Source organism: Lepisosteus platostomus, chromosome 2, assembly GCF_059453375.1.
Source record: "Lepisosteus platostomus isolate fLepPlt1 chromosome 2, fLepPlt1.hap1, whole genome shotgun sequence".
In the NCBI taxonomy this organism is placed as follows: Eukaryota; Metazoa; Chordata; class Actinopteri; order Semionotiformes; family Lepisosteidae; genus Lepisosteus; species Lepisosteus platostomus.
In genome coordinates this window covers 32,791,660-32,814,057 of record NC_142612.1, presented here as the reverse complement: position 1 = coordinate 32,814,057, position 22,398 = coordinate 32,791,660, and the positions used below count along the sequence as shown (strand labels likewise).

Genomic DNA, 22,398 nt, shown 5'->3' with positions numbered 1-22,398 from the left:
ATATCAGATGGCTTCAGGATGTGGCCTTTTTGCCGCCCTTGTTGTCTTTCAACAGCCAATGCCGTGTTCTTGAAAGAAAGACGGGCTGTAACCGAGGAATACAGCGTCACGTTAGAGGCTCGAGCATGGAGCTGCGCGGGCTGGAAAACAACAGGTAGAGAGGAGGAAATGCCGTTTCTGCTCGGGAGGGAAAAGCTCCACAGCCGACCTATGAAGCTGGTGATTAGAGATGGACTGTCAGGCTGGTTATGAAGCCGTGACCTGCTATCCTGTTGTCCACACTGGGGAACTGGAATTTCACATCATCTGACACTTGTCTTTGGGTGGCAGGATAGCCCTGTCGTCCTGCTCCTGGTCCCTCAATCATCATCAGGGGTGAGTGGTACTCAACCCTGCTGCGGATGTTGTTCCCGAATTGTCCGGATCGCTGATCGCTTTGAAACTACTTGTTCCATTTCACCCAGTTTTCGGAAGTGCCCTGATGCTGCCGGAGCTGGCACATGGATTATGCTAATTACTGAGCCCATCAATTTTTAACTGCTGCCATCTGTCAAAAGAGGTAATCCGTCTCAGTAACTGACTGCTTGGCCGCAGTGAAAACTAGGAGAGGCTTTGGATCTTGGGATGATCACAGGAGACTGGCTGGCCAGGCATTAAGCCTCTCATTTGCTTTTAAGCACCTGTGTGTGTTCGCCTCGCCCAGCGCAGGCCTGGATCGATTGGTTTGTCAGGTGTGCTGGTGTGAAGGGTGTCTGCAATCACTTGACCTGAACCGCACTTAAAAACACATTCTGGTGTGAATAGTCGTTTTGAATGCTGGAAAAAAGAGAGGAGCTCCAGAGAAATTTAAAATATGGAACTGAACCCCTGAGCGCTTTGCTGATGGTTGCTGCTGGAGACCAGGACAGAGCCACACTGCCGGTGACCAGGACAGAGCCACACTGCCAGAGACCAGGACAGAGCCACACTGCCAGAGACCAGGACAGAGCCACACTGCCAGAGACCAGGACAGAGCCACACTGCGGTGACCAGGACAGAGCCACACTGCTGTTGCTGGAGACCAGGACAGAGCCACACTGCCAGAGACCAGGACAGAGCCACACTGCAGTGACCAGGATAGAGCCACACTGCTGTTGCTGGAGACCAGGACAGAGCCACACTGCGGTGACCAGGACAGAGCCACACTGCTGTTGCTGGAGACCAGGACAGAGCCACACTGCGGTGACCAGGACAGAGCCACACTGCTGTTGCTGGAGACCAGGACAGAGCCACACTGCGGTGACCAGGACAGAGTCACACTGCGGTGACCAGGACAGAGCCACACTGCTGTGGCTGGAGACCAGAACAGAGCCACACTGCTGTTGCTGGAGACCAGGACAGAGCCACACTGCGTTGACCAGGACAGAGCCACACTGCTGTTGCTGAAGACCAGGACTGAGCCACACTGCTGATGCTGGCGACAGAAGTGCAGTTTGCCAGAAGAGTTTTCACTTAGTCTGTCAAGCAGTTCAGCCACAAATATAGCACCTGACAGATAAAGGGGACTGGCTAAAAAAGACTGAGAGCAGTAATACAGGGTTTTACTTCACCTTGAAGCCTGCGGGACCTGTCATTGTACATCTGTGCAACACCTCCCCCAGAGTTCATTGCACCACATTGTCTGGATGTGCTGAATTCAAGCAGGATAAACGTGCTTCTTCCTGGTGCTGCTCCTGTGCCTTGAGGAAGAAACCTCTGCAGTGGTTTTGAGCGCAGGAACAAAACAGATCTGATTGCAAGGTCTGAACAGAGAGCCCAGGGGCGGTGCTCTGTATGCAGAGGCATTCAGTGCCCTTTTGTGGGGGGATAATGAGATAAAGCGAGACATGGATCAGTGGCTTCTGAGCCTGTGATACCTTTGTCTTGGAAGATGAAATCTGCTTAGGGGTGCTTTTCGTGGTCATTATGTCCCAGTGAATGGCTGAACGGCTTTAACGAGGTGTCCCGATCTCGGCTGGAGCAGCCTGTCTTCCGCATCCACCATCCCACGCTTCCCCCGGCGGAGAGGCAGGGCCGTCCGAGGCTGCACGTGAGGGCTTGTCCGGACGTGTGGGTGCTGCAGGGGGTGCAGGAGGGTTCAGGGCCTGGCGGTACTGACCCCAGGTCACGCGCTGCCCCCTCTCGAGAGTGGTCTTCCTCCCTGCAGTGCCACAGTGCTGTCTGCCTCGTGCGTGTGCGTGTGTATGGAGGGAATGATAACACTGGAGGATCTTGGGTACACGTGCACAACAGTGAATTTTCAGATATTGTGTATATAGGCTTTTTCAGATATTGTGTGTGTGTCGGAGCATTAATGATTGCTGTGGTAACTGACTGGATGATATTCAGCTGCTTCAGGAATCTGTGTCATTCAGTAAACAAACAGATGCCTTCCTAGGTATCTTCCTTGGGCGCTGTTTTCACTGTTTATTACTCGATAATTACTAATTGTAATTGTCCCTGCAATTATTACTGTCACTTTACATTTTAAGAAAAATCTGAAAGTGCTTGATATATAGGAAGGGACCCATTTCATCCATCACTGAAGTGCGGCCCTTCTGCACAGCCAGACGAGTGAGTAATCGCTCCACCCGTTGACTTTAGAGGGAACTGTGGGGCGGCCAGTCTGTACAGGTCCAGAGTGGGGTTTAGACAGGATAGTGGAGTCTGTGGGGTCCCCTCTAGTCTTTTGACAAGTGACCAAGTGTTCAGGACCTCTTACAGCACAGTGAAGCTGGTCACCGTGCTGATGTACAGGTTTCAGGTCCAGAGGGAAGAGGGCCACCTACAGGTCCACCAAGAGCACTTGTTACGTAAATTCCACCAGATAGAGCGAATTTTCAGATCGGTGGAGATCTGGTTAAAAGGTGGCAGTAGTGCTCTTAATCCCGAGGCCTGATTGCTGGTCACTGGTCTGATGGCTGGCTCATGTCAGTAAAAGACTAAGCCAGTGTAGAGCAGTGGTTAGGGCTCTGGACTGGAAGATGGCAGGGTTGAATCCCAGAGCAGACTCTCCTGCTGTACCTTTGACTATCTGAACTCTTCCAGTAAATACCCAGCTGTATAAACGGGTACAAATGTACAGTTCCGTGGAAGAATATTTGTCTATTTGTCCCCTTTCACATTTTCTGAATTTCTTCTGCATTAAATGTCACCTAAGCGTCATGTGTATAAAGGGATTCTGAGGGAACAAATAACACCAACATTTGCTTGTTTCATTTATTTCATAAACAGGGTCATCCAGCGTCCGGTATCCCTGTGTTGAAAAGCTGATACCCCCCCCTAGTTCAATCAGCTCAATTAAAGGGAATCTAAGGCCAGCTGTGTGAGTACCGCTGGCTCGCACAGCTGTGCTCTATGTAAGATGTGTAGGCTAAATAGAAAATGATGATGTGTAGGTTGCTTCCGATTAAAGCATAAAGGAAAGAAATGAATAATGAAAGGGCACACAGTGCCATGCAGTCATGACGAGTAGCAGACAGCCAAGTCTGGTGTGATTGCACTTCTAACAGGTGTTCAGCAGATTGTACATCTTTAATGTTACCAGCTGTAAAAGCACTTCACAGGTGCTGTCGTCTCTCGGGCTGCCTGTGCTCAGACGCTATCGGCCAAGCACGTGTGATAAAAGGGGCGCAGGATTTGCCAGGCCTGCCCTTCTCCTTGTCCATTAGGCGGAGAGCGACGGGGCTGTGCGCGAGGGCGATCTTGTATCTGTGAGGGCCCGGCGCCCTGCGGAGAGAGAGACTGGGTCTGGAAGCGGAGGCTCGTGTGTATTAACCGGGCAGTGACTCTCTGTGACTGGTGCCAGAATCTGCGCCCTAACCCTCCGGGGGGGGCGTTCCCCCTTCTGGAGGCGCTTCGGAAGAGAGGCTCGATGGCCCAAACACCAAACGTGAATGCCTGAGAAATGTGATGCGTTTGTTCAGTTTCAGAGGAAAGTCCAGTGAACTCAACGAATTTTAGCATTCAAAAGCCGAAATGATTCATTATCACACAATTATGGACAAGTAAGGAGTAAAGAAATCGAAAACGCCTGGCTGATGGCAAGTGTATTGACCCTGGACAGACTCTGCTGTGGTCCCTGCCCTCTCCTGGCCTGTTACCACCCTCGTGTATCGTTAGAATCAGTGTGTTTTGTGTTTATGTATTATAACCCCAGGGGAAGAGGTATTGTGCATAAACACCCCTGAAGCTTGTGACCAGGTTAAGTGCCGCTAGGGAAATGTGTGAGAGCAATTTATTAACTTTCCAGAATCTTCAGTAACTTGCTTTTAAATTCATCTGTCTGTTATTGTGTAATGTAATGAAAGGGCTGAACTCCTGTGTGGGGCCCGTGTGGAGAGGGCGCCGGTCTCCTGTGTGGGGCCCATGTGGAGAGGGCGCCGGTCTCCTGTGTGGGGCCCGTGTGGAGAGGGCGCCGGTCTCCTGTGTGGGGCCCGTGTGGCGAGGGCGCCGGTCACCTGTGTGGGGCCCGTGTGGAGAGGGCGCCGGTCTCCTGTGTGGGGCCCGTGTGGAGAGGGAGCCGGTCTCCTGTGTGGGGCCCGTGTGGAGAGGGCGCCTGTCTCCTGTGTGGGGCTGGTCTCCTGTGTGGGGCCCGTGTGGAGAGGGCTCCGGTCTCCTGTGTGGGGCCCGTGTGGAGAGGGCGCCGGTCTCCTGTGTGGGGCCCGTGTGGAGAGGGCGCCTGTCTCCTGTGTGGGGCCGGTCTCCTGTGTGGGGCCCGTGTGGAGAGGGCGCCAGTCTCCTGTGTGGGGCCCGTGTGGAGAGGGCGCCGGTCTCCTGTGTGGGGCCCGACTCCTGTGTGGGGCTCATGTGGAGAGGGTGCCGGTCTCCTGTGTGTAGAGAGGTTCAGATTTTGAAAAGGGCAGCTTCAGGAAAGCTTGCCTCATCCTTGGTGTTAGTGTGGGATCATGTTTGGAACTGATGGCTGGTCTCTTGCTGTAGCAGACTGTGTAGCCCTGGAATTCAGTCCTGCGCCTCTAAAAGTTATTTGAAACCAGAGTCTGACTGCAAGTGCTGTATAAGCAAGCTGTGCTGTAGTGGGTTTGCTGGTTTGTGGCTTCTCTCATCTGTCTTGTGTGTGTTCAGCAGGTGTAGGTTTCAGTCCTCCTAATGTGTGGCCAGTTTGGTTTTTTCCACGTCTCGCTGACTCTTTACATGTTGTACATTCTTCAGAATCAACAGTGAAACTGGAACAAGAGGGCATGTGCAAACTATGTAAAAGGCCATTTAAAACTGGAAAAACAGGACAACAGGAGCCATCTCTTTACACAAAGAGCTGTGGGAGTGTGGAAAAATTTGCTCAGCCATATTGTCAAAGCCAGAAATCCTCAGAACAATGAGCTGTTGAGAGCCTTACGAGCTACATGTGCCGAATGACCTCCTCGTGTCTTCTGTAGCAGCTCTTAAGGTCTTCTGTATTAGTGGCCCGTCTTCAACTGCCTGTGACTTGCACGCAACTCAAGTCACATTCCACTGGGTTCATTTCCAGCAGGGCATTTTTTCTTTTGAATGAGCAGTCCTTGTCTGTGCTCTTAGCTTGTCTCATTAAAAAGCAGGCTGTTTCCCCATAAATTATTGCACAATTATTCTTTGAGAATGTAATTTCTCATCAGTCTACCAAGGGTCACTGGGGAGACGTTTTTCTTTCTCCTAGAGACGTGAACTTGAGATCTTTTAATATCCTTACAGTTGGTTTTTAAAACGCTCCACTGGGGCTCCAGGCAGCTCGGCCATCAGGCTTTTTATACCTCAAAGAACTCTCTACCCTTACAGGGAGAAAGACCCAGGATTCTGCTCCCGAAGGAATATAAGGGTGTCTTGCGGGTAAAACATTTATAAGAAAACAAATGTCAAATTTGGTCAAAACTTCAGTTTGTGGACTTTTTTGTAATAAAGCAGCGCTGTCAGTGCCCGTTTCCTGTGGAGCGGGCATGAAAGACTCCCGCGCTGTGTGCAGTCTGCCAGTCTTGATACTCGCGCTCCTGCTGACCTGCCTGAGCCCCTCCCCCGAGTGCCTGTGCCACCCTCCCCTCTTGGGAGCTGAGCAGGGGGCACTCAGTTGACCGGCAGGCCTCTGGGACGGATCTGGGCCGTGTTTCATCTTGGCAGGGGGAACTGGAATCTTATTCCACTGTTCAGAGGCGCAGGACGTGATCGGCCCCGTGCTTCAGGGACATTGGATCTCACCCTGAGTCTGCAGGGCTGAAGCTGCTGTAGCACCTCGCTGCTGACCTGTGAGTGACCGGGTGTGGTGATCTATAGGAGGCCTGGAAGGGTGAGACGTGAGACGTGAGACTGCTTACAAACGAGAGGAGCCATTCGGCCCATCCAGTTAGGTAATTGGCAGCCAATTGCTCCAAGGGTCTCATACAGCCTTTTCTCTCTGTTGTTGCTCTCTGCTCAATCGGCACTGTACATGGAGCACTTTATGCACGAACTCACTGTTCTTGTCTCCAGAGTGTTACAGAACTGCTTACAGCCTCGCTCATGAGCAACATTGTCCAGGTGCGAGACACTGTTCCAAATGTAACGAAAACCTTCCGAGAGAATTGTTGTAATTCATATCACTGCCTTAACTGTAAGACTGCCTTTGAGTACAAGGTCAGCAGGCTCCTGAGGCCTGTGCCGTCTCAGTGTTTCCCTTGTGCAGGTTCAGTCAGGGATTTGCCAGCTCAGGTATCGCGAATCCCACCAGTACTTGGCCTGTCAGGGATCCTTGATCCCGGTCGACCAGTGGCATGGCCCTGCTTGACCCATCATACCTGTATATATATTACTTATAGGTTTCAGTGTTCTCTCTGGTTCTCTGGAGCATGTGACTTTAGGGGCTAAACCACTGGGAGGCATGGAGAGGCATTCCTTATTTCAACTGCGGAGCATCCACGCAAGTTCTGTTGCCTTCGATGACAGAGACTAATGCATATAGATATGTAAGTATCATTAAAAGGCATGGATTGGAGCCAGACATAAGAAATATCACCAAGCTTTTCACATCAGGACTTAAGTTCTATACTTTTTGGGGTGTGTGTGGGGGTAATATTAGGTCTAAATAGCTTTTAAATGTGTTATGAACTATTTTGTTAATATTTTGCGGCCGAAACTGATAAAAAAAAAACCCTGCAGCTTTTGTTTGTGACATAATTATTAGTAGCAGCAAAGTTGAACAAAATGTTTGGCTAGTGTGGTTTAGCACTTGATGGCGCTGGGCTTTGTCTCTGCTGGTAGTGGCCTATAGGAGACTTGGTGTCTATAAGGAAATGCATTGAAATGCAGGTTTTGGTTTTGCTTTGTTCTGCACATTAAAGCATAGATCTGTGATGGCTGCTTCGTCAGGGACAGATCGCTCTCAGAAGATTAATGCTGTTCGTCGCTGGCCTATGGACCCGGCGAATATGGTATTTGTTCACATAAAACCTCACTGCTGCCTGGTTTGCATTGGTTGCCTTTACTGGTGGCTTATCCTTTAAAGGAGACCGTTGTGGTGTTGGGCTGTGAGAAAAGCAGTCCCCTTCTTCCTTATTTATAGAACGTTTTCTGCTTCATTTAACACTTGGAGCCCGTCTCCCTGTCATGGCTGTGTGCCAAGATAGCTGTACCCTGAACTGTGTTGTAAAAGTTCCCCGTGTGGCGCGGAGCTTCGGTTTGTTAATCGACCGGTGTCCATAGTACTAGAGGTTGTTTTTTCTTTTCCTTTCCCATGGGTTTTAAAATACATCCGCACTCTTCGTTGCTTTAATTATAAGGTGATCCCCACATGATTGTTGTAATGAATTTTTGGGTTTAATTTAAAAAAATAAATAAATCTGGATCTATCTGGCTGTTGTGTCTCCTTTCTTGGGCTTTGACAGGGTGCTGTTATGTCTAAGGAGAGGGTGTTGTTGTGGCCAGTATGGTTCTGTTCTCTTGACCATGTGCATGAAAGTCACAGTCTTGCATTTTGCCATGACTAAACCCTTTGTATATCTTGAAAAATGAGTGATTTTTTAGGTATTTTTTCATTCTTATCTTTTGAATCCAACAATATCGCCTGAAAGCTTAGATCTCAGCCATTTTCTATCCATCCTAAGTATCTGTCTAAGTTGATTAGAAAATGGAAGTTTTACGTTTCATCAAAATCTGAGTAGCCTTCAGTGCTTGAAGATTGGGGTTATCTTAATTGAACCAATTACTTTCTTAATTGTTCACCTGCTCAGGTGGTCCCAGTGTTTAAAAGCAGGAGACCTACACTTGACTGGGATTTTCAGGGACCTGGGTTGGAGACTCTGCTCTAGGCGGTCTGGGCTTGAGATTACTTTTAAGGAGGAGGTGTGTGTAATAAGGGTGGTGGCTGCTGTGTCTCTCCCGAGCTGTAGTACCCTGTACTGTTTATGTGCATCAGAGCATGGCTGTCGGTCACCTGCGGAGGTGCTCCTCTGCTCATCCACTGTCATTCAGCCACCTTCCTGTGAACAGCCAGGCCTAGTCTGATCTCTGTGTCCAAGTATGAAAGAGGTCCCATCTTGGCTTATTCATTTCCACACGTGTTTCAAGACTGGCAGTGCAGGAGAGGCCCCGGTGTGACATCATCGCTCCTAGTCCGGCAGGGGTGTGTGAGAGAGTGTGTGTGCTGTTATCAGTGAAGGCACGGTTCATGGCACTCGTCATGAGCTCGTAATGAGCCGAGACCCCAGGTTGGCTGTGCTCCTGGGCTCTGATCACCAGTGCCAATCAGTGCCTGAGCTGATCTGCTTGCTGATGTAACTGAATTTTTGCCCTCAGCGCTTGTTTTCAGAACTACCTCTAGTTAAAGTGCATTAGTTCTACAGCTTAAGCATGCCAAATTTTATACAGTTTCTCCTCAGTTTGCTAATTTATCAGTCCCTCCGTTTTAACTGAATTGCTCCTGAAGGGTGATCAGTCGGTGGTGAACAGTCAGTGGGTTTCAGCCACTCCCACAGTGGGTTGAGTGATCTTCCGTCTGCTTCAGTCCAGCTGGTTACATTTCAGCTAGCACATCTGAATGAAGGCCGTCCTGAAACACACTGATCAGCACAGGGTTCATGCCAATTTTGAATCTCCTTCAGTTATTTGAGAACTAAAAATACTTTTAAAAAGGTCTGAATAGAACTTTGAAGTAAGTTGGCCTGCATGAGAACTGGTGAACTAGAGCACAAACTAGCCTACAGAGGAGTCCTCCAGGACCAGGATTCAGGACCACGGGTCTTGAAGGATGGATTGGAAAGTCCAGAGACGGTTCTGTTGGGGCTCCTTCCGGTCCAGTGTGAGTTTGGTGAAAGCAGCCGTCCCAGACCTCCCTGGAATAGGGAAGATAAAGTGAAGTCTCTCTCCAGCAGAACATTTTTCAATCCATGCCCCTGTAAAGCTCAGAAAGTTTCCATTTTGCCCTTGTAAATAAACTGCATTTCTTTAATCACAATGGTAGGTATAAGGGTAGCGAGTAATTGGTTGCAGCAGTTTACAGCTAATGAATGTTTCCTGTGGGGCAGTGTCTTCGATCTGTAGCGGTGAAGAATTTGGAGACGCACCAAAGACCGTTCAAGTCTGAGGGCAATGCTGCTGTTGTAATTAGTGCAGTTCCCTCAAGAATAAAAGAAAGACCAAAACAATTTTAAACACATTTTCTACATTTTGCCGCCCTTGGGTTTGGAGTATTTTATTTCCTTACACTGTTTATGCTTAACATTTTAATCCAGTCTGCCTTCTTTTGGTTTCTCATCTATCTGCAGTGGATATAATAAAGCTTGAGAAAGAAACATCTTGTACTGTAAGTGTACCCAGATAAGACCTGTTCTGTGATGGTTGGGTCCTGGTTTCCGGTAAGAAAATTACTGTATATTCATGTGCTGTAGCTGCTTAGAAATGGTTTGGACTTTGTGGGTGAAAATATTCTGTGGCTTTAATTGAAGGTCAAATGAGGACAGTCCATAGCGCAACCGCTCTAGGATCAGCATGTGCTGGTTCTGATTGGTGTACAAACTGATTTGTGTTTTTGTTGCAAATGTTCATGGCGAAGGTATGGTGCTGTGGAGAGGTATGATGTTATGAATTCAAGTGGCAGACAGTGATCAAGAAGGACATGGTAATGTGTGATGCAAGTATGGAGACAACTGGGAGGACTCGGGCTCCCCAGTGTCTCAACCAGTGGCTCCAAATGCAAGGTTGAGCCTCTGGTTCGGAATGTCAAGGGGTTGATCCCCAGTCAGGACACTGAATCCCTGGGTCTAGAGGTCAAGGGTTCGAGCCACGGTAAAGGCACTGAACCCCTCGGTTCCAGAGGTCAAAGGTTCAAGCTGCAATAAGGGCACTGAGCCTCTGAGTTCCAGAGGTCAAGGGTTCGAGCCACGGTCAGAGCACTGAACCCCCTTGGTTCCAGAGGTTAAGGGTTCGAGCCGCGGTCAGAGCACTGAGCCTCTTGCTTCCAGAGGCCAAGGGTTCGAGTCTGTGTCATGTCACTACCCAGCTGTGACCAGGACTCGCCAAGTGTCAGCTCACAACTGAGTGAGTGCCAGCGTGGGGTTAGAGTGGCTCATGATCTCTGTCACTTGTTTCTTCTCGGCAGCCGCGGGCGTGAGAGACATGCATGCCACACCTCTAACTGGCACCCAATCTCGGGCCCGTTTGGACCTTACAGCGTGGCTCCGACCTGGGCGGATCCGCGGCTCTAATCACAGGACACTGGCTGCCATGAAACCCAATTAGCGATTCCTTCTAATTAGATTAATTAGGGTACTCATTGGAAGGGGCTGTCTGGCTGTTCTTGAGCTCTGTTGCAAGAAGACTCATGCCTCCCTGTTGGTGTCTGCTTGCCTCCGCAGGTATTCCAGTATGAGTCGAGGCGGATGGAGGAAGAGAGCCGGGGAAGAAGATGGCTGGGGCGGCAGGGTGCGTACAGATTGCCCTTACCTCTCCAGTGTTCAAACCTTCTTGCTAGGGCTTGCCGGAGGATGGTCCCTGTCTGCAAAGATAAAGAATTGCAATGAAACCAGATCAGGCTCCAAGGTGGTAATGCTGCTCGTGAACACCTCACACAGCCAATTGTGGCCAGGAAACACATCCATCGAGATTCTGGTTGTGCAGCAGTCTTGAGCCGCTTCAGATTTTTCTCCGAGTTGGCACAGTAGTAGATATTTCAGTTTAGTAAATCTGCATTGATGTGCAGATACTGTAGACCTAATGTGATGTGGGTTCTTTGCTCTGATGGTGCAGTCGGGACAAGCCCTTTCTACACAGGTAGGCCAGTCTGTTGTACAGTGGTCTTCGCTGGAAGGAGACCAAGGCAGACATCAAAGGAAGATAGGGGAGTTATCAGAAGGAGTCAAACCGAGAAAACCAGGATTGTCTTTTTCTTGTATAAAACGTTTCTCAAGCTAATGGGGACAAAGAAGAGGACTGAGATCTCAGGCTCTGCTAGGTCTCATAGACATCTGCGGATCCTCACAAAAGTGATGACCCACAAGTTCCGTTTCTCCCCTGGTGTGCCTAGACAAACAGGGCATCTGTCCCCACTTCTGAGTGCCGCTCACAATCAGAGCAGAATCGACTACTTACGCACTCGGTGCTTCCTTGCTTAAGTCAGGGTGTTGCTAATGCTTTGCACATACAAATATCATCCATTTGCGGCAGTTAACCCATGAGGAGAAGAATGTATTTTAACCCTCTCCCCCGTGTACAGTTTAACACACCGTCACAAAGTTATTATGAGGAAAAACAAAATAGTTTTCAAGTCATTCACCTTCAGTAAGTCCCAGGTTCCCCGGCGACTGCAGGTAGTTGAGGCGAGAGGGTCCCCTCCCAGCACTGACGTTACCGTAAGCTTGCCAGTGTCGCCGTTTCTCCCTCCTCCCACTTGCACTGTGAGCCGTGGCTTGGGGAATCCCGGTCATGCTCAGGCAGTGACGAGAGCCAGACTGAATGGCAGAGCTTAGCCCGTGAGGTGCGAAGTCAAGGTCAGCGCCTTTACCAATTGAGCCGTTTTGGAGCTTTCTTCATGGTTAATTATTTCTATGTTTAAGAGCATAGTTCATTTGGCCTGTCCTGCTCATATTCATTTAAGCCATTGGTCATACCCATCCATTTCCTGAAGGAACCCAGGGTATCGGTTTTAAATACCATGCCTGGGTGGCCTGTCCTGCGCTCCCAACCCAAAGGTCTGGGTCTGGTATCCAAATACCAAAATATCCAGGAAAGTGCTTTTGTGGCCCCTGTAGACCTGCCCAGCAGGACGTTCCAGCAGTGATGGTGGGTGCAGCTCTTCCTCGCTAGTCCTCTCCCCGATCTGTTTTTTCAGTTGCCTGCAGTCTTTTGCTTCCTGTCTCTGCCCTTCCAGAGGCTGGCGGCGTTTCTTGTCGAACTGGCGGCGGCACATGGCAGCTGAGCCACCGTCGTCGTGCCTTCCCCTTGTCAGTATTTCATCCGGCCGCTGCAGAACAGGGAGCCCGGGCGCAGCACAGCTCGTTTTACATCTGTGTGATGCAGACGTAGCCTAGAGCAGGAAAACTCAAAGGAAGATTTAGATGTTCAGAATCAAAGCTGACCTTTTTTTTTCCACATGTACCCATTCCCGGTAGGTCATCAGCATTTTTAGTTCGTGTTACCGTTGCTCATGCAGCTGTTATTAGATGCTATTGACAGCGGTTTACCCATTGTAGCCTGAGGTTGTGTGATCTGAGAACCTAAGCAGTTCTGAGACCCTGCATTTCCGGGTTGAGAGACCTTCAAGGATAACCTTGACATTGGTGGACCTATAGGTGGCGCTCATCTTTATTGACAGGAATTTCCAAACCGATTTCACAGTTTGGTGACTGGGGTCAACAGTACTGTAGGAGGTGACATTCTTTAGATGAGACATTAGGCTGAGATCCTGACTGTGAATGTCAAAGATCCCAATCGCTCTGTTTGTAAGAGTAAGAGTATAAATTTGGGAGTCCTGGCTAAGTTCTGGGTTTCCATAATCTTTCCTCCCTCAAGTCCCCCCTTATTTCAACCGGGGGTTGCACTTCAGTGGTGAATGAAACAAGCCCCCTCCTACAGTATATGTAATATAACGCACTATTCTGTGAATGTCTTTCTTGGTATGAGAAATTGTGTTTGTTTGAAATCCAGTTCTGAAGACTTGAAAACATGCAGACTAATCCACCATTGCCATCCAGTCTTTTTGGAGAAGATGGAACAGCATTCATCCATTTTCATGTCACAGTTTTCCTTTGTGGGAGTGTGAGTCTAGAAGTCTCCAATTTGTACTGGCTTGCAAATTTTAATATTGTCCAAACAAGAACTTAAGAACTGACCCATTAATAATTAAACATTTTTTTTATGTATTCTTTTAAGTAGGACAGTTGCTCTTGATAATCAGTGCTGGTACTGATACCATTTCTCACCAGTGGCTGCACTTTGTATTCCATTCATGTGTTTAAAGTCTGAATTACGTTATCTTGAAGAAAATTTAAAAAATCTATTATTGCAAAAGAATCGCACCGATAGTTCTTCTGTAGTATATAGTATATCTTTATACTATAGTTCTTCTAGTATGTTTGTTTTTTTGTGTGTTAATGGTAGCTTTTAATAGGTGTGGCTTAGCTTTCAGGAGAAGTCCGGTTAGTTTTCATGAATGGGTTTTGGAAGTCAGGAGCAAAAACTGCTCAGTGATGTTAGATAAGATCACTTTATTAGCCATAGACAATTTCTTGCATTAGGAATTGGTCTTTTTGCATATCCCAGCTTGCTCTCCATGAGACACACAGATGGGCAGAGAGAAGTTTGGGGTAAGACCGCAGGGTCAACCATTTATATGGTGCCCCTGGAGCAGTTGGGGCCTTACTCAGGGGCCCAACAGAGATTCCTTTGCCAAAAGCGGGATTTGAACCGGCAACCTTCCAGCCACAGATCCTTAGCCACAGTGCCACTGCTCTGCCCCTTGTTGAAGTGGCATTGTTGAACCCCATACTCTGGCTTCTTTCAAGAGACATCTGAATGAAATCAGCCAGATGGGTCAAATGGCCTCCTCTTGTTTGTTACTGTTCTTGTGTATGAGATCCTCTGGTCAGTTAGCTACAGACTACGGCAGAAGTCGCATGGGCCGAATGGCCTTACGCATCCATTACATAACATTACTGCTCACTCTAGGCCAGTGTTAGTTTAGTCACCTAGTTTTTGTTATTAGTAGTCACAGTCTTAGTCGAGACGATTACAATGTCGATGATTGATATATAGTTGCATTTTAGTCACATGCTTTTAATTTGGTTTAGTTGACAAAAAATGTCTAAAACCACTCTTACATTTAAAATGTATTAAATGTACTTGTGTTAGTCACATACCAAAATGTTTTAGTCACATTTTAGTCGCATGGTTTAATTCAGTCATATAAAATGTATAAAGGTTTTAGTTTAATTTTTAGTTTTTGGAATATTAAGGGGAGGCACAGTGGTGCAGTGGGTAGCATTGCTGCCTCCTAGCGCTGGAGCTCTGGATTCAATTCCTGGGGCGCTGTCTGTGTGGAGTCTGTATGTTCTCCCTGTGTTCACATGGGTTTCCTCTGGGTGCTCCAGTTTCCACTGTCCGAAACACCCCGGTAGGTTAATTGGCTTCTCAGAAATTTAAGCCTGTGTGTGCCCTGTGATAGACTGGAGTCCTGTCCAGGATGTACCCTGCCTTGTGCCCATAGGCTCTGGCTCCCCTGCAACCCTGAAGTGGATAAAGTGATTAGAAAATGGATATATGGAATACTAAGGAGATTAAGTTATTTATTTTACTTTAGAATTTAGGCTCTTTGAATTTGATAGCATTTAAATCCATATAATAATTGTGTGGCAGCTTTTTACTTAACATGTTTAGCAAGGAACAAACATATCACACATATAAAGAACCTTAACACTCCTGGCGCCTTTTCCCTTTTGTAAAGAGGCTTTGGACATTGATTGGACAAAGCGGATTGCGAACTCCGTGTTCCCCTGCTGCCTTGCTCCTGTGCTCTAGCCTGTTTGGTGGGCAAGCGCGGAGCTCATGCTGTCTCGTGTTGTTGTCGTCAGGGTGGGTACATGGCTGCCAAGGTCTGCAAGCTGGAGGAGCAGTTCAAGGCCGACGCGCCGAAGCAGCAGCAGAAGGAGGGGAGCTGCTCCAGTATCTTCAGAGGAGTGGCCATCTACGTCAACGGGTACACAGGTGAGTCCGCGGCCTCCCAGCCAGTGACGGCAGAGAACGTCTTCCGCTTTAGAGTATCGCTTGTTGCCTGGAGCCGCGCTCATGCTACATACAGTGATTAACATGGAGAAAATGACATTTAGTCTCTCTTTCCAGGTGATGCTTGTCAGCCGAAAAAACAATACTTCAGAAAGAATTGAAAATCAAAAGTTAGAACCCTCTTCCGGGACACCAATTCCATATTTTTTATACTCTTGAGCATTTTTTTCCTAACCTCTCGTGCTTTTCCTACACCGCCATATTCTGTATCTTTGAAAAATAATAAAGAGCGGACAATGAAATTGGAAGATGTGCAGGAATCTAAACTTGTCAATCCCACTGTTTGTAATTTCCTCTTCTTAACACCAAACGGAAAAGGGTGTTACAGTTTGTTTACCATCCAGTGTGTTTGTTAGAAAAAAATATAAGAAGGCTTGTAGTTTCATAGGAACTGTGCTCTGTTCTGAAACCCATCTTGGTGATGAGCTGTGAGCTTGAGTGTAGAGAGCACTTCAACCAGACCACCAGATCACTGTGTCCCCCACTTCTGCTCCACTAACATCCCTCTGACACCCCGCTGACACCCTTTGTCACCCCTCTGGTGCTCGTTTACTAGCTCTTCAGCCTGCAGCCCTGTTTCCTGCCTTGCCTCTGTACTCTCCCAACCACTGTGAGCACAGCCATATCACTCTGCAACTCACAGCTGACAACCCACTGAAGCTCAGCAGGTGTGAGCCTGGTCAGTACCTGGATAGGAGACATCCTGGGAAAAAAAAAAAGGTTGCTGCTGGAAGAGGTGTTAGTGGGGCCAGCAGTGGGCGCTCACCCTGCGGGCCATGTGAGTCCTAATGTCCCAGTATAGTGAAAGGGGACACTATACTGTAAACAGGCGCCGTCCTTCGGATGAGACATAAAACCGAGGTCCTGACTCTCTGTGGTCATTAAAAATCCCAGGGCATTTTTTCGAAAAGAGTAGGGGTGTAACCCCGGCGTCCTGGCCAAAGTTCCCATTAGGCCTTACCAATCATGGCCTCCTAATAACCCCCATCTATGAATCCTCCCCACTGATAGCTGATGTGTGGTGAGCATTCTGGCGCACTATGGCTGCCGTCGCATCATCCAGGTGGATGCTGCACATTGGTGGTGGTGGAGGGGAGTCCCCATTAGCTGTAAAGAGCATTGAGTGGCGTGTCCAGAAAAGCGCTATATAAGTGTAAGCAATTATTATGATTACCTGTCTCTCCTGGCAAGGCAGAGGAAACATGGGCAGGCCAGAGCAAACACCACAAGAGCACCTGTCACTCGAGGCGAGGCAGAGGAAATGTGGGCAGGCCATAGCAAACGCCACGAGAGCGTTTTTATGTTAACGGCAGAACAGAGAGCTTCCTTTCCTCTGCACTGTTGTTTTTACACAAACACGAGACAAAGCATTTCTTCCAGTTGTTAGACATAAGGGAACTTTTGACCTTTGCCATTTTCTGACTGCAGTCTGAGATTGCTTTTCCAGGAGTGAGTGGGTACTCTCTGGTCATGACAGAATAGAAATCAATATACTATATATATTCTCTCATAAGGATTCTGACAGAAATCATTTTTATTTTCCAGAATGCAGTACTCCCTTACTGCAGTGTTCTCCATTATAAGGCACTTAGGATATAAACTACTTTCCTGCAGTGAGCACTGTGAGCCTATTAGAGCTGATACAGTAGTACATGCAGGTGTCAGAGTGCAGCCTGCAGTTCCCTACTATACAAGCCTGATGCTGGTAAGAACAGCGTTGTATCAATAAGCTACTGACTAGAGAGCACTTGCACCAGCAAGCCAGATGGGCCTCCAGTGGCCTCCTTCGCCTTTCGTCTGTGACCCCTCTTATGAACATCCTTTTCCATTACACACGTCATGGGTTCTCCTCTTTCGGGTAGCAACGTACAAGATGCTTTAAGCTCGTCCTTATTTTGAGCCGTGTTTGTCACAGTCCCTCTCATTGGAGCGAGGGGCCACAAGCTCTAACGGCGGGCCCTCTTTCTGTGTCTCGGGGGGCAGACCCGACGGCGGACGAGCTCCGGAGGCTGATGATGCTCCACGGAGGCCAGTTCCACGTGTACTACTCCCGGTCCAAGACGACGCACATCATCGCCACCAAACTGCCCCACAGCAAGATCAAGGAGCTCAAGGGGGAGAAGGTGGTGCGTCCCGAATGGATCACGGACAGGTAGTTTGGGATACTGTCTCCAAGTCCGGGTCGACTTCAAAAAGAGCACGAGTTCCTCTATTTAAAGAGCCCTGGCTTTTCAAACAGAGAAATTAAGGTAGCAGTCTTGGCAACGTGGTGGCGTGGTATCTAGGGAATGCTGCCTCAGTCCTCAAGTCCTTCAAGTACAGCTTGAAGCGGCTGTCCATGTTTTCTACATCGGATCCCGGTTACGAACGCCAGGACCTCACACTGGGGAGAATGAGGAAGTGCTGGCAAGTTCCTTTCGCCCGCAGGCCATTGAGCCAATCGTCTTTTAACACATCACAGGCAATGCCGCCCCCTAAATGAAGGATCAACTCCAATTGGAGGAGAGGCGCGTCACTCACCGACAGCACTGCCTGCTGAGAGCTGATGGAGCCCTGGCCTGTCACATGACCCAGGCGTGCTCTGGGCTCTGGCGAGTTCCTCTACTGGTCCAGTGGGTTTCTGTCAGGAACAGATTTCATGCACAGATGCGTCAGTCTAGTGACAGGACAGACGGTGCAGTAAGATGTGCTGCCTTACCTCTACGTCTATTGGTGAAGTCATTCCTCGCTCTTTCACCTGATCTGCTGTAGAGAGGTGCTTCAGGATCAGGATGGCTGCCATGTGTCACTTAGGTCACTAAGGTGGGGCAGCACCTCAGTGGTGGATGAAGTGGGCCCCTTCCTGTTATGTAAAGCATTTTGGGATCTTCTGGGATGAAAGAGCTTGTTTAAATACAAGGATTTATTCTTGATGGATTTGTTCCCAGCTTAAGCAGCACTAGTTCCTTGACTATAAGGGCAGTACGCTTAAGGTATTGACCCACAGTGTGGCAAAGCCCAGAGCACATCACGGAGCAGACACAAACATATTCCATATCTGTCAGCTCGGCCTTGTGCATCACGCAGGGCTCAATTACAGACTGTCAAGTGGAGAGCAGGTGTTTAATAAGTGATTGTAAATGACTCCTGCGGGGAAAATCAGCCAATTACTCTATTTGGATTTACAGGCAAGCTGTGGCTTATTTTACCATTAGACGACTCTGAGCAGCTCAGTAATGTCTCTGTGAGTTTCCACAACTCATTAGCGCAGAGGCAAGTACAACAAGGAACTGCCTACGTCATGGTTTTCTTGTGCTGCAGTGACGGTGGAACTTTTTGTATTTGATTTTGTCCATTCGGTGCGCACAATCTACGCTCTTAGTATTTCCCAGCACCGATTTCTCATTGACTATTTTGCTGTCCTTAACTTTTTAAAATGTTGCTGTTGCTTTCAGCATAAAGGCGGGACATCTCCTCTCGCACATCCAGTATCAGCTGTATGCCAAGCAGAAAGGCCTGAGCTTCAGCGGCGCTGTGAAAGTGATGGAGTGCGTGGCCGATCCCAGCGGCTCGCGCAGGGAGCTGGAGAACAGGGTGTAAGTGTCCCGGGAAACAAGCTTTTGCCTTCCTCGCTGGTTCCGAAGCGAGCCGAAATCAGGTGTTCGGCACGAAACGCTGATTGCTGTTTGTGGCTTTCTGTGAAAATTTCAGTTTCTTTCTCATTGAATAAATACAAGGCTAAGCATGAGATGAAGATTTTCATGCTTCTCCGTCGTAGGTCACAGGCTGATATAAATCTTCTTTATCCTATCTAGGCTTCGAGATGTGCCTGTAAACCTCTGTTTGTGTCTGCAGAAGGATTCTCAGGGCAGCGGCCTGTTGAGAAATGGAAGGGGTTCCTCCCATGTCTAGCAGTGAGGTTCTGTAGCTCTCAGTGTTAGACCAGAGGATCCCCCACTCTGCCGCAGACGGTCACCCAGGCGTTGTGTTTGTGTTCGTCGTCAGGAACGGGACGGTGAGGAGCGTGCCTGACCTGGTGCGGGACCTGAGGGTGAACTGGACATGGGGCGAGCCGGCAGCCCAGTGCGACCAGAGCCCGACGGAGCAGCCCAGGGACACGCCGGCCCTCGCCAACGGCCACGCCGGATGCCACGTGCCCAACGGTGCCTTAAAACCCCCGGAGCCGGGTCTGCCGCCGGGCTCGCCTACGCCCCCGCGCCCCCGCCCTGCGGACTGCAACGCCGATTTCAGAGACGCCTGGGGGGAGCCGAGCGACCCCAGACAGCCCGCTCCTTGGCATGGCGGTGTCAGGCTTAACGGCACGTGGCACCCCGCGGTGCAGGAGTCTTCGCGCCCCAGAAGCACGTCCGAGGCCTCGCCGGGCGGCACAGCCGCCGCCCCTGGGGCTGCGCACAGGCCTACAGAGCCCGGCTTCATCTCCGACTTCTACTCGCGCTCCAGGCTGCACCACATATCCACCTGGAAGAACGAGTTCACGGAGTTCGTCAACACGCTGCAGCGCAGCAGCCACGGCCTGCTTCCCGGGCGGGAGAAGCTCAGGCGGCAGAGGTCAGGGAGGAGCGCCGATCCCGGGCGGGCAGGTGAGATGGGGGACAGAGGCCTGACACACCTGGACAGGCAATAACCAGCACAGAGGGAGCCAGCAGGACCGAGCTCTTTGCTAATCATTTAAAAAAAATAGCCCCTCGTTCTTTATATTGCACTTTCACCCTGAAGGTTACCTTGGCATGTTACATATCACCCAGCAGCCCCTTTACTTAGGGAGACCAGACTGTCCAAGCCCAGAGCGGATGTTGGCCTTAACACCCTTTCTTAGGAACAGTGCACTGTGATCTTTGATGACCAAGTACTCAGGACCTCATTTTAATGTGTCATTTAAAGAACAGACCCTCCTGCAGCAATATATATATCGAAGCCATATCACCTTGCAACTCACAACTGGCAGCCCACTGAAGCTCAGCAGGTGTGAGCCTGGTCAGTACCAGGATGGGAGACCTCTTGGGAAAAACAAAGGTTGCTGCTGGAAGAGGTGTTAGAGGGGTCAGTAGGGGGCGCTCACCCTGCAGTCTGTGTGGGTCTGAATGCCCCAGTATAGTGACAGGAACAGTATATTGTAAAAGGGCACCGTTGTTTGGATGAGATGTAAAATCAAGGTCCTGACTCTCTATGGTCATTAAAAATTAGGACGTTTCTCGAAAAGAGTTGGTGTGCTACCAAATTTCCCATTGGCCCTTACCAATCATGGCCTCCTAATAATCCCCATCTATGAATTGGCTTCATCCTCTGTTCTGCTCCCCACCAATAGCTGGTGTGGGGTGAGTGTTCTGGCGCACTGTGGTTGCACACTGGTGGTGGTGGAGGGGAGTCCCTATTAGTTGTAAAGCGCTTTGAATATATTCCTGGTTACTGCTCTAGAGCATTGGTTTGGAAATTCTGGTACAGAGGGAATATTGGCTCCTGCTGGTCCACGAATGCCACTTACACTAGCAGCCTGAGTTTCCATAGACACTGGGTTTAGAAGAGTAATTGAGTTCCTTGTCTTCTGTCCACTCGTTAAACCTTTACCAACACCAAGGTAAAGTTTGAATCGTCTTGACGTAAAACATGACTGAAGAGCTTTTTCCATGTTCCTGCAACCCCCTGGCTAACAGAGTTGTATTTCTGATGTTTATTGTCCCTGCGAATGGCAGTGATGATCCCAGTGCAGGCAGGGGATGCTCTGTGTGTGTTGATGAGCCAGCAGGGGGAGCTCTTCCCTGCAGAAGCAAGGTCTAGGCGTGGAGGTGGAACATGCTGTTCTGCAGGAGGCACTGTCTTCCAGGAAGACACCCTAAGACATGGTCTGACAGGCAGAAGACCTTAAAGACACTGAGAGGCTGTCTGGGGGAACACGGGGTGCTGGACCTGCCATGTCCAGTGTAGAACAGGTTCTACAGTCTGGACGGGCTTGGATTCCCAGTACACTAACCTTAAGCCCGAATGTGGGCAGCAGTGGTTAGGGTTCTGAACTCAGAACTGCGAATCTTGAGTATAACACTGCTTTTGTACCCTTGAGCAAGATTGTTCAGCTGAACTATTCCAGTAAAATACCCAGCTGTATAAATAGATAAAAATGTAAGTCTTGTTGGAGAAAAAAGCATTATTGAAATAAATTAGTTAAATGCAATTAATTATTGCAGGTAATTAAGCATGCAATCAAAAGTAAGATCACTTTATTGCCCATATACAATTCTTGTATTAAGAATTTGTCTTTTCTCACACCCCAACTTGCTCTCCATGAGACACACAGACAGGGAGCGAAGCTTGGGGTCAGAGCTCAGGGTCAGCCATTTATACAGCGCCCCTGGACCAGTTGGGGTGAAGGGTCTTGCTCAAGGGCCCAACGGAGTAGGATTCCTCTGCCGGCCACGGGATACAAACCGGCAACCTTCCAGCCACAGGTGCAGATCCTTAGCCACAGAGCCACCACACCGCCCCCCAAAAATACTCAAACTACTGTCAGAACATTTACATACCAGCCACATGCAAGGAGTTTTAACCTCACATCAGCTTCCAGAGAATCTGATTCTCCCGCCCTGCTCTTTAAGAAGTGACATGTATTCTGTTGACGTGCCTTCATCACTGATGAGTGTATAATCCGCGTCCTCTCGTCCCCAGCTGGCTCCAGCCCAGCGGCCCCTCCGAGGCGCCAGACCTGCATTCTGCACGTGGATATGGACTGCTTCTTCGTGTCGGTGGGGATACGCCACAGGCCCGACCTGAGAGGTGAAGCCCGAGTCGCACCCCACACCCAGCAGGTGTCGCTCTCTGGCCTGGTTGCAGGTCTTTCACGAGGAAGCCAAAAGTTCCAAGCAATAAGAGGGAGATATGAACAGATAGTTTGCACTCCAGTGGTATAAGCATAGCGCATACAGGGAGTGATCCCTACGTGAGTGTGACGTTTCCCATGCAAACGGTCCCTATTTATGAAACAGCCTTGGGCTGCAGTCTGGTTATACCCTGTCTCATTGCCAGTGTGAGCGTCTAATCACGATCCTCCTTAACGGCTGTTCTGCTCGGCACACGTGAGGCCTGACTTTCAGAGAGGCGTAGTCCAGACAGCACGCACACTTGTACTTGATATGTTCACTACAGACTTGTTTTAGG

General features: G+C 49.2%; 1 protein-coding gene across 2 annotated transcripts in view; it reads left to right on the top strand.

The window, feature by feature from the left end:
- Positions 1 to 22,398, top strand: part of rev1 (REV1 DNA directed polymerase) — a 52,827-nt gene that overhangs the window by 9,801 nt on the left and 20,628 nt on the right. For both annotated transcript variants that reach the window (XM_088605913.1, XM_088605903.1), the window contains exons 2-7: positions 10,833 to 10,899; positions 15,042 to 15,174; positions 17,236 to 17,404; positions 18,687 to 18,827; positions 19,237 to 19,832; positions 21,910 to 22,017. In XM_088605913.1, coding sequence (XP_088462039.1) covers positions 10,843 to 10,899; positions 15,042 to 15,174; positions 17,236 to 17,404; positions 18,687 to 18,827; positions 19,237 to 19,832; positions 21,910 to 22,017 — 1,204 coding nt within the window. In that variant the 5' untranslated portion in view covers positions 10,833 to 10,842. The remainder of the gene's footprint in view (positions 1 to 10,832; positions 10,900 to 15,041; positions 15,175 to 17,235; positions 17,405 to 18,686; positions 18,828 to 19,236; positions 19,833 to 21,909; positions 22,018 to 22,398) is intronic.